Raw genomic sequence first — 11,906 nt, 5'->3', positions numbered from 1 at the left:
CTTTCTATACAAAAATCAGACTTCAATTACTCACAGTTTTTTCTAACAATGTGTAGGCACCTCCAGAAATATAAAAATCATGTTCCTTTATATAAATTAATTGCTGAGGTATTGACAACCATACTTGAAAATCATCAATAAAAGAATTTCAATTATGTGACTTTATTGATAAACAAAGTGTTATAGAATATGACAGAATGTGTTATTTTGTACTTTACTCGTAAAAACCCATAGACTAAGATGTAGTGAGCAGTTTTCATTTCTTGCCCCACCTTTCTCTTTGTTAAAAATCTAATTATTCCCTTATGTGACGCTCCCATGACCTTTTTAAGTGCAGAAGATGTGATTGTCATATTTTCCCTTGGCGCGTTATGAAGGGGTTCAGAGACAAGAGGGCACTGCACAGACAATACTGAAAAGGTCAATGCAATTTGGCATTATTGTATCTCCTTTTTAAATACTGAGATGTTGTAGGAATGCAGAATTATTCTAATTAATAGTTCCTTAATTCAGCTTCCTGTCTTAAGGAGCAAGATCTCTCTCTCACACACACACACACATACATACACATGAATAAAAGAAGTGTTTGAGAGAATTATTCATTTTGTCAGTACTTTTTGTAATAGGAAGAACTCAAAAAACTGCAAAGTGTTCTGTTTGCATTAAGACAAGGTAGATCTTCTTTAGAAAATTCTAGTACCTGTTTCCGCCTCACAGATTTGGCAGATTTGCCTTTTTATCTGACACAGTAGAAGATAAAAAAAGTAGGATGGAAGAAAAAAGAAAATTTATGCTGTGACCCCCTTGTGCACCTCAGAGGCAGCTCCTTCCAGGCCAGCACTCTTGGGGAGTTCTGGTGGCCGTGGCATGTTGGAGGAGACACAATGCACCATTTGATGTTGCTGAGGCAGTATGTGCAGAAATGCAGTAGGAAAAGCAGACAGTGGGTTTGGGAGCAGCCTCAGGACCCCTGGGATTGCTCTATCATGAGAGCTCTTGGCCTCCAGAGCTATTTGTTATGCAATAGCATTTGCTAAATATAGTAAATACAGCCTTTTTAGCCATACACTTGGGGCCCAAAGTTTACTGTATGGCAATGCATAGCAATTTTACACACAAATACCTCTTTTGGCAAAGATTCAAACCCAGAGATCTGACATGTTTCACAGCACAAAACTCTTACGCCTACAAAATCTCTGTAGCAATATTTGAAATACTACTGAAGTTATTTGCAGACAGAGTTGTGTGTGGGCAGACGTAAGGAAGATGCTTTAAAACAAAAATAAACACCCAGAGATGTGGTACATGACTTCTCAATGCAAACACAGTTTTACCATGGTCTGTAGTGGGTTTGTAGGGAAGCAGGTACAAGATTAGGACACAATAATTGTTACGACACGACAAGGAAGATCCAAGATAACCATCTGGTTTTTATTTAGTTTCAGGCATCAGTGAGCCCTTAGATAAGTACAGCTCACGCTGAGCTCTGACAATGTGTGAACACTGCACACACCCAGCCTAACCTCAGCTCCCCTATGCTCCTTGTGCCCACAGCACAGCTGCCAGTCCGACGGGAATTCCATCTACTTCCACGGCACCGAGGGCAGCGAGTTCAACTTCGCCACCACCCGCGACGTGGACCTCTCCGTGGAGGATGCCCAGGAGCAGTGGGCAGAGGAGTTTGAGAGCCAGCCCAAAGGGTGAGTGTCCCCAGCCAGGGCAGGGCCCTGCACAGGCCAGCAGCAGCACTCCAGGGAGGAGGAAACAGGATAAACAGGGAATTGCCTCTTACCTTTGCTGTGTAGTCAGTGATGACGATAAATAGCAATACTGTAAATAGCCCATGGTTGCAGATTTTAGGAAGAAATAAGTACAAGAAGTCCAGGAGGAACAGTTTGTCTCTGGACTATCCTGTCATCATTGCTTTTAATGAAAAAAATGGTGCTTGTGAGTAATGTAACCATTCTAATGAAACACATGATGGTGATCTGTTTTGTTAATTCACACCAGAGTGTTGTTAACAAGCTCATGTCCATGTGATATCAAATTCCTTGAGAAATTCATCTCCTCTGGATCACTGATGTGAGCCTCACTTTACTGAGAGCTCCTGCTTGTACAAATGCTGTAGGTGCTGGAGGAGGAAGAGGATGAGAAGGTGGAGGCAGGAAAGCTGAAGCAGCAGTCTGTTCTCATCTGGCATCACCAAAAGCACAGCCATACCTGCTGGGCAAGAGCTCAGGGTCTGGCTGATAATTTACTATTTCTATTTTGAATATATACTTTGTGATTCAAAGGGTCCCTGTAAAGCCATATCCAGCAGGAACTGCGGCAAAGATGCAGAAAATAAACAAAAATGTCTAGGACAGCAATATTACTGCTTTTACCAAAACATGAGTGAGCTTTAAAAAATATGTACTGGTATAAAGAAGCTTCATTTTATATACCTCATTGTATAAATTCTGACAAAAAGAAAATAGCCTCAGTAGGGGCTTGATTCTTTTCTATTAAAAAAAAATGAAAAACATTAGTGGCTGTAACCCCAGGGCAGTGAGAAACATACACTGCTAATTTATGGGTCTCCACTGAATGTTGATTTTAACATACAAAGTACTTCAGATCATTAGCAACTGATTCAAATGCCGCCTATGCTGTGCTGAAAGTAAGAGCACCTTTTAAGAAATACATGCTAATATGTCCTGTGGACACATAGATATATTTGGCGTTTACAGAAAAAATATTCACTGTGGACTCTGTCTCAGTTCAAATAATCAGCCAATGGCAGCAGATGCTGCTTCAAACAAAGGGAAGAAAATGAGTTCATGTGTGTTGTGTTCTATGTGACCATGTGGGACACCTTTGAGATGTGCTCTCCATGTTTTTTCCATCCTTAAAAAACAGGATGGCAGTGCTGTCTGTGGATATCTGCCCTGTTGGTAGAGTTTCTCTACACAAGTGGGTGCTTAGTTAAGTTGGGCAACTTGCAGCCCAGGTTAGCAAATGTACAGTTCCTTCTGGATTGGGCAAATGTCACTTTTCCTGTTGCGGGGTGCCTGGCTCCAGCTGCAGGTGGCAAGGGAGGGTGCAGCCCTCCTTCGATTCTGTCATTCTGTGTCCCAGCAGCCAGGTCCTGATCTGCCCCCACTCTGCCAGCCCAAGGCCTCATAACCTTTTTCCTATTTTTTTCTTTGGAAATTTTACTCTATATTAGAAACTTCCTTCTTTCTATTGTTCTATAAGAATGGAGATTTAAATTGCATGCTGCCATAAATAAAACACCAAAGTTGGGTGATGACTACATCCTAATCATATAAAATTGCCACCACTACTGTTCCTCTTTTCAACATTTCTCTGGAATTTGTTTTGGGAGCTGTACCTAAATGGAAATACATTTGAGTGAGTTTCCTTAATCACTTCTTAGAGAAATATGCTATTAAATGCTATTTAAACTATATATGAAATACAGAACACTGCATACCTGAGAGAGAGCTTGCAGGAGGTTCTCAGGCACTGCTTTGTCACGTCAGCTGGAGCCTGCCAGCTCTCAAGGGGAAGGCAAAAGCATCCCTCATAAGGGAGAGCACAAGGAAGCTCAGGTAGAGGGGTCACCACCACTTTGCTCTGCACTAAATGCTCTTGGAGATGAGGGCAGAGGGAATCATCACTGTTTTTAATAAGCAGCTGGTTGCTATTTTTTGCATCTACCACCTAAAGTGGGAGGCTATGTGGGGAGGGCTTGCTGTTCTAAGTAGCACATATATTTCCACTGTCGTTCTGCTTCTCTTTACTTGTGTGAATTAGAGCCTGATCCTAAAAGTGAGCAGATCCCCACATCAGGCTGCCTGGCAGGCACACTCTTGCTTTGGACCTCCATGTTCAGTTGGTCTAGTTTTGGTCCATAAATCACATGTTTTATAAATAAGAATTCCAAGGGTCATGTGAAGGATAAATTAGTTCAAATATAAATGTTAAATCATGCCATCACCCAGGATCCTTTTCCATTTTCTTTACTGGCAGTGTCTTGATGTACTCCTGTTCAAGTGCTTTAAAAAAAAAATGCAGAATTCTCTAGTTTTCATTTCTGATGCTGTCTAAAAGGAAACATCCCTAGAAACATCCATGATCTGCATCATTCATGACCCTGAGCTGTTTTGTGGGTCACTACAGAGTGTTTTAATTGAGCTAAATAGAGCATACAAAAGATCAATGGAGCATTGTGAGATTTTTTTTGTGTAAGTTGAAGTAGGTACAACTGTTTAATTCTGTACTGCCTTCAGCCCGGGAGACCCATTTTCAAAATTGTGTTTTTATATTGCACATTATATTGGACATTAGCTTAAAAAAATCTGCACAATAGAATTAGGGTTAGATTAAACTGTGCTTCCATTAAAATATTTCTATTTATATCATAAAGCTTTTCAGTGATGTTAAGCTCACTAATTCCTGTGTAAATGACTGACAGGTTTAAAGCAGGATTTCCAAACAGGCATGTCACCAGTCTGTCACAGCTTAGGTCCATGGGGAAACTGGCAGCTTTTAAGAGGATCCCAGAAATGCATTTTGAAATCATTGGAATGGTTAAACTAATAAATAGACTGTTTAGTTCTTGTAATGACAGTTTTTGAAATTGTGATATGGCACATACCTGCTAGAGATTGTCTCTGGTGGAAGGAGACAGGAAAAGACTTTGCCTCCCACAAGGGTTTCTGGACTTCCATGTTTTCTCATTCCTCCTGAATCATGCTGGATATTTAAATGTTTGGATTATCAGGATTTGGTGATTCTAAATAATTTCATTGTTTTATCAGCCTTATAATTCTTAAATACTTAATTATGAATTAAGACTTCAACATGAATAATAATAATATATCAGACCAAAATAATGCACAAGATTTCAACACTTTCTAGTATTTCAAAACATTTTGATGGAGTTTTGAAGTAACCATCACTTTCATGATGAAAATGTATTTTCAATGTAAAATACTTAATTGGAAAATTCTGCAACAGCCCTTTTAATTATCACTGAATAAAAATAAGATAAAATGCTGTACAGAAAAACTGAGAAAGATCATATCATCACATATTAGAAACACAGCAGTCTTTTTTCATACTCTGTTCATGTGTTAGTTAAAAACTGTTACCCTAAATGCTCAAAAAGATGAAAAGAGACCATTTTCAGCTATTACCTACATATTTAATACTTGTATAGCAGATATGGTGGACATGTGCCTTTTCAAGTTTCATTGATCTATAAATCTTTTATTATGCAAAATTAATCAGAATGCATTTATTTTTTAAACATTTTAGCACCAGAAAAAAAAATAATGAAGATGGTAGAACAATACAACACTACATAATTGGTAGCAGCATTCACTAAAAGCCTCATTTTTTTTGTTAATTCATGCATTTCTGCCAAATTCTTTTAAATATTGATATTAACTTTGCATTAGTTGAGTCAACTGAGTTTAAAAGCTAATGTTGAATATGAAAGCCATGGTATAGGGATGACATTTGAAACACTGTGGTTTTTTTTCCTCTATAAGAGTAGAAACAGCTAATTTCATAAATACCAGTGAACCCCTATGGCATATTTTGCATGAGTTTATCAGTGGTGTGCTGCTGCACCTTTTCCACCTACTGTTGGCCTCTGCAGGTGGGACATCTTTGGAGCTGTCATTGGTACTGAGTGTGGAACCCTGGAATCTGGCTCAGCTATTGTATTTCTCAGAGATGGAGAAAGAAAAATATGTACTCCGTACATGGACACCACAGGTTACGGGAACTTGAGATTTTATTTCAGTATGGGTGAGTATGAATTCCTGATGTAGTACAAGATGTGAAGCATGTGAGATTTGCATTATGCAGTGCTGCACAATTCTCATGTGGAGAAGCATCTTCTTGTCTTGTATACACTAATTTCACTCAGTGCCCCTTAATCCATACTAAGAGATGGTCATATCTTTGTCATCTTTAGAGGTTTTACAGGTTCCTCTCATGTCCTCCTGTGGTGATGTCCATGCAGACCCTGGTGCTAACCCATCAGAGTCCAGAGAGTTGCACATGAGGGTGAGATGGGAGCAGCACAGAGGTGGGGCAGCCTTCCCTGATGAACCCAGGGAATAGCTTCACCTCAAAAGCTCTTACTCCATTCCTAAAGTCCTAAATCTGTTAAAATGTTGGCCCAGGGTGAGATTCACACAGAGAGTGCTGTGGTCTGGGAGGAGATGTGTTCTACATGTGGCACCTCTCATGAAAAGCACTGCTGTAGTGTTAGCATCATCTGTGGACCTTCCTTGCTGGGGCAAAATTCGACATCAGCCATTTCCCAGGGCTCAGGAAGCAGCCAAGAGCCAGCCTGTCCTGTCACTTCTCCCTGCTGGTGCTGTCACTGCACAAGTTTGATGTTGCAGCAGAGCAGAATCCCCATGAACACGGTAGCTAATGCTCACAGTATTTTTCCAGAGCTTTTATTTTGCACATAAAGGAAGTTCCATGAGGTTATTCTCTCAACACCATGTTTAGAGAAAGTGAGGATTTTTGCTTAAAAGAGAATAATAGAATAATAAAGGAGGAAGCAGAGAATAAACCTGTGACCTTCACAAGCAACCTCCTGTATCAACAAGAAAAAAACACACTTTATTTAATGAGGGGAAGACCTCATGTTGTTTTCCTAAATTGTTGCACATCTCCTCTGTGTTACATGAATTATGGATAAAGCACAGGAAAATGAGGATGCTTTTTCTCATTTCTTCCAAGCATTACAACACCTGCAAGAGAAACAGGAAAGAAATTTTGTCAACCTTCTGAACTTAGGGGAGAAGTTGTCAGCAGATGCAGACACAGAGGACAGCAGGATATTGTTTGAAAAATGTATTCTCTGTGTATTTTTAAATTAAATAAATAATTGTTTGAGCATTCAGGCAAGGAGAATATTTGAAAAGACAAATGGATGTTCTTTATTACAGTGTAAAACACATTAGAGGTGCACATGTTATTCAGTTCTCTGAACTGCTTCTCCCAGTTTATTACAAGAACTGGCTGGCTGTAGCAAAAAAACAAAACCAAAAAAGCAGAGAAAGTGTTCCAATATGTGCAATCTTTCTGTACTGCAGTCTTTTCAAAGAAGCTTCCTCATTCTGTTTTTATTTCTATTTTGGGATTTTTATTTTTTTTAATACCTTGAGTAACCATACTATACAGGGAAATAATTAATGAATAATTCCTGTTTCAAATACAGAAACATTGTTTTAAAATCTTCTTTTCCACAATACCAAAGTTGTGGGATGATGTTCATCTTGTAACTATAATGCAGAACATAATGCACCTATTTGCCAATACATCTGCTCTTTCACAGAAGCTTAGTGAATATTTTGGGTTCTACTGATAGGAAGATATTTCAAATGCTGCCCTGTTCCAGTTGGGCAAGCATACTACACATGTTTTGTGTGGTACAATAGATTCAATCCAGCCAGCCATCCCTTTTAGGATATGGTGTAGACAGCAGAAGGAGCAGCACAACAAATAAGGTACAGTAGTCTTTCTCACTTCCTACTTAGAAGAAGTTCTCAGCTGCCAAACTATCAGCTGAGAAGTATTTAAGATGCTGTTATGTACCTACATGTGTGCCTGCATGAAGTGTGAGCAGTAAATAGCAGTTTACTGATGAGAACTCAACAGCAGAGCATTTCTATGTAAATAGGATTTAAAGCACACAGATAGAAGTATTGCTTGAGGCACAGCATTTTCTATTTAAATTGTTTTGATAAGCTGATTAAAAGAGGTACTTGAGGTTTTCGTAATCGTCAGCCCCCTTGATCTCTGCCATGGTGCATCTGATCAAACAGTTCCTATACACTGTGTCCTTAGGGATGGTGTTCTTTTGTTTCAGATCCCAAGTTAAATAGCATCTGACTGTAATTATTTTCATAATTAAGGCTGCATATATGATTCCAATTTCCAATAACAAGGGCTTCAATTAATTTTTTTCTCATTCAAATATGTGTTGTTCAGGGGGAACTTGTGATTCTGGAGAATCCCATGAAAATGATGTCATATTGTATGCCAAGATTGAAGGCAGGAGGGAGCACATACCTCTTGATACCCTGACCTACGCTGCTTACAAGGTAAATTGTCCTAAAGCAGATGGGTGAGAATGGACAGATCATTCTCTTTTCAAGCCATCACAGGAATATTGTGTGGTGAATTCCTCAGGGGCGCTCAAACATGGCCTTCCCAAGCACATAAATCATGTGCAGACCTGGGAGCAGTCAGGCACCTTTGCAGCAAAGCTCTGCAGTTCCTGGTGGTCACTCCAGCCCCAGGCAGGACTGTGCAGGGCTGGCTGGGGCTGGGGAAACAGGCAGGAAAGCAATGGGCAAAAACAGTCAGTTATTAGCTGAAAACTTCAGTGATAACATCTCCTCACAATGATTACTCCTGTTTCCACTCAAGCTCATTCTAGGCACAGTGTGATGCTGAGAAGCAGGATCCTAAAAGGGTCATTCCTGGTGGGACCAGGGCTGGGAGAGGGTCTGCAGTGAGAGGGCACAGACTCAGCCATGGGAGGCAGCTGCTGGCAAGGTGCACAGGCAGCATCTCCTCTGCCCAAAGTACTGCTGCCTCCCAGCCACATCCACCACCCTCAGCAGGACAATAAAGACCTTGAACTTGCCTTCAGGATCCTTCCTGTCTAGGGCAAAGAAGCACTTAGACCATGTCTACGCTGAATTATCTGAGGTCTCCTTATTCTGCTACTGTAAAACAGGCAAAATTTGGTATTTCATCCAAGGGCATATAGATGAGCTAGATACTGAAATGCAGTGTGCTTACATAGTCTGAGGGAAGTTTGATGGTAAAGATGCTGCTGATTTCAAGCACAGATCTGTGTGAATTTTGTCTGTAACTTTAGCACTTAGAAACCAAATGTTTACAATAGAAACCAAATGTTTACAATAGTGTTTGGCCTGAGTTTGGTTGAGTCACTTGCATTGTTTCATTGTGCATGGCTTCCCTCCTCGCCTGCTTCTGTGTGAAAGACAGGGCAGAACTTTTGTAAAACTAAGGAAACTGTAATTGTAAAATAATAAAATATTAATTAGGGAACTTGGGGAGAGATAGGATCTGAAATTACATGGAATTCATTGTGGAGGTTTTTTAAAACAAGCAGTTTTAAAGCTGACATCCTCTTTTGACATAATAAAGTTCTAATTACATTGCTTTAGGACAAAGGCTAAGCTTTGTGAGGCAGTGCTTTCATTTATTTCAGCAGCATAACATCCTCCCCAGTTATGCCTGTGAACTCCTGCTGCTCCACCATTCTCACGTATCCAGAGCAGACATCCACCACCCTGCCTCAGCTTCTGTGAGCTGTGGGGCTCCACGACAAACATCACCTTCCCCTCCCAGCTGAAAATGACAGCATAAACTTGCCCCTCTCAGAACACAGAAGGTGCAGTCTTTTCTTCTGTGCCTTTACAACCAAACCATGCCATCCCTCTGAGGTGATAAGCATCACTGGTACCCAGGGTGCTAATAAATACCTGTCCACATAATAGTAAAAGGTTTTATTTGGGATTGTGTGTGGAAAAAAAGTGGCTAAAAAAGGTGGCAAAATGAATCAAGGAGAGAGAACAGCACTTTTGGTTCAGCACACTTAGAGTTGCTTTTTTATTTTAAATGGTACATTGTGACCTTTTAAACTTATTTAAGCCTGTTTTAATTTCTTTTGAAGGTGCCATCTTTGGTTTCTGTTGTCATTAGTCCTGACCTGCAGACTCCTGCAACCAAATTTTGCCTGAAGCAAAAGAGTCACCAAGGCCACAACAGGAATGTCTGGGCTGTGGATTACTTCCACGTCCTCCCAGTGCTCCCTTCCTCAGTGACTCACATGATCCAGTTCTCCATCAATTTGGGGTGTGGAACTTACCAACCTGGTAACAGGTAAAACTGGAGAGATCATTCCTTTGGGTATCAGCATTCTAGTATATTTTGGTGTATTGAATCTGTACAAGGATTTGTAAATCTTTTTTCAGAAGAAGGGATCCCATTGATAAAGACAAATATAAGCTGCTCAAAAGCTAACGTTTCTCCTGATCTTTACAGGCCCAGATTTATGTGTCTCATGTGCAATAAAGAGTCATTTAATAGCTTTCCAGGTCAAAACTTGCTTTTCTTAGCCCATTATTCTGAAATACACTCATGATTTCAGATTGACTTTTGCTTCAGTTTCTAATGGGTATGAGATTTACTTCTTAATACTGTGTAAGGAGGAAAACATTAAAGGCAGCAGCAGAAACCTGCCCTGCTGGCCTCTCTGAGATTACTGATGCCACAAGCATATCTAATTCTAGTAAGACTGGTGATAAATGGCCCTCATCTAAATGACCATCAGTGTGAGGAGCTCACTGTCTGTAGGCTGATCACAGAACACTTTTTCTGGCTTTACTCCTTCTGGACATTCAGTGTGAATTTTTCCATGGGTAAAGGGAGAGAAGGGAGTAATTTTAGGCTCCATGTTTTATAGAATCATAGAAATGTTGGTTAGAAGGGACCTATAGAGCTTATCTGGTGAAACCTGCTACTGCAGGATGGATGGTCACTGGGCAGGTCAGACATGGCTCTGCCCATCCATGACTTGAAAAATCATCATGGGTGGACACTGTGCTACCTCACCTGCTCAAGTGAAAAAGTGTTTCCTAATGTACAGTGCAAACCTATGAAACCATGTCTTTATATTATTGTCCTTTGTAATGTTCCTGACACTACTGAGGAGAGTTTGACTCTGGTTTCCTTGTGAGCACCCTCTGCACCACCACAGGATGCTACAGCTCACCCCTCCTCACCAGGCTGAGCAAGCCAGCTCCTCAGCCCATCCCAGCTTGCTGCTCAAAGCCATCTTGCCCATCCTTTACTCTGCTCTCAAAGTTCTTAATATGCTTCTTCAAATGGAGAACACAAAACCAAACTGTCCACTGTTCCTCCTCCATTATATGCATATGAGAATATTTATATTGATATTTTATGAGGATTAAGTTACTTTATATTTTGTGGAGTTGAGAGTTTAAAGTAAGAGACTATGACAGGTTTTATCTCTGTCCCATGGCTTCTACTTCCAGCTGGAAAGAGCTGCATTAACACTGACAGTTCTTGTACCCATGCAGGGTAGCAGAATTCAAGGGGAAGCAAAAATCAAGGCACTGCACTTATATTTGATAAAAAGAGAAGGCAGCAGCATTTTTCTACATGAAAAGTGAGAACTTTGCCTATAAACACTCCTGGCCAGTGAACATGGTTTGTAAAGTCTCTGCCTCAATCTGTTTTCTGATGGAGATTAGTATATATTTTGAAAGATCAATATTCTTCCTTCTATTTCTGAACTAGAAGTGAGCATCTCCATAACCAAAGAAGCATTAGGTCACCATTTTTCCTATTTGTATTTCTCAAATACTGTAGCATTTCACATCTCCCAGTCTGCAGCATTATTAATAATGCTTTCATTACTGCAAATGTGAGAGACTCGTGCTGGATATAAGCAGTAAATATGACCCTCTAAGGTATCTCTGCATCTAAACCTGAAATAAATTAGTCAAAACCTCCATAAACTGTTTTAATAGACACGATATCACAGTGATGGTACATTTAAATAAAGTAATATTGTCAGCAAATTATCATAAAAATAAAAACTCAGAATCCAATAATTTAATACTGAGGAGATAAATTATGACTTCTATAATGTTCCATTACTTAAAATAAAACAGAATATTATGAGCTAATCATATGGAGGAAATTACAAGAATAATTCAGTAAAATACTAAATCTGTAGTAAGTCAAGCAATTTCTCTATTAGTTTTTCAAGGTCTTTAGAGTGTTGGGCATCTAAGGATTTCCTTATAGGTTGTAAACATTTTGGA

General features: G+C 39.8%; 1 protein-coding gene across 2 annotated transcripts in view; it reads left to right on the top strand.

The window, feature by feature from the left end:
* The window catches only part of RELN (reelin), a 284,024-nt gene that overhangs the window by 164,609 nt on the left and 107,509 nt on the right, over nt 1–11,906 (top strand). For both annotated transcript variants that reach the window (XM_074538845.1, XM_074538846.1), the window contains exons 11-14: nt 1,555–1,700; nt 5,651–5,802; nt 8,008–8,120; nt 9,728–9,936. In XM_074538845.1, the coding sequence (XP_074394946.1) occupies nt 1,555–1,700; nt 5,651–5,802; nt 8,008–8,120; nt 9,728–9,936 (620 nt within the window). The remainder of the gene's footprint in view (nt 1–1,554; nt 1,701–5,650; nt 5,803–8,007; nt 8,121–9,727; nt 9,937–11,906) is intronic.

This window comes from Zonotrichia albicollis, chromosome 4 (genome assembly GCF_047830755.1).
Source record: "Zonotrichia albicollis isolate bZonAlb1 chromosome 4, bZonAlb1.hap1, whole genome shotgun sequence".
NCBI classification, from domain to species: Eukaryota; Metazoa; Chordata; class Aves; order Passeriformes; family Passerellidae; genus Zonotrichia; species Zonotrichia albicollis.
This window is presented reverse-complemented; position numbering and strand designations above follow the sequence as displayed.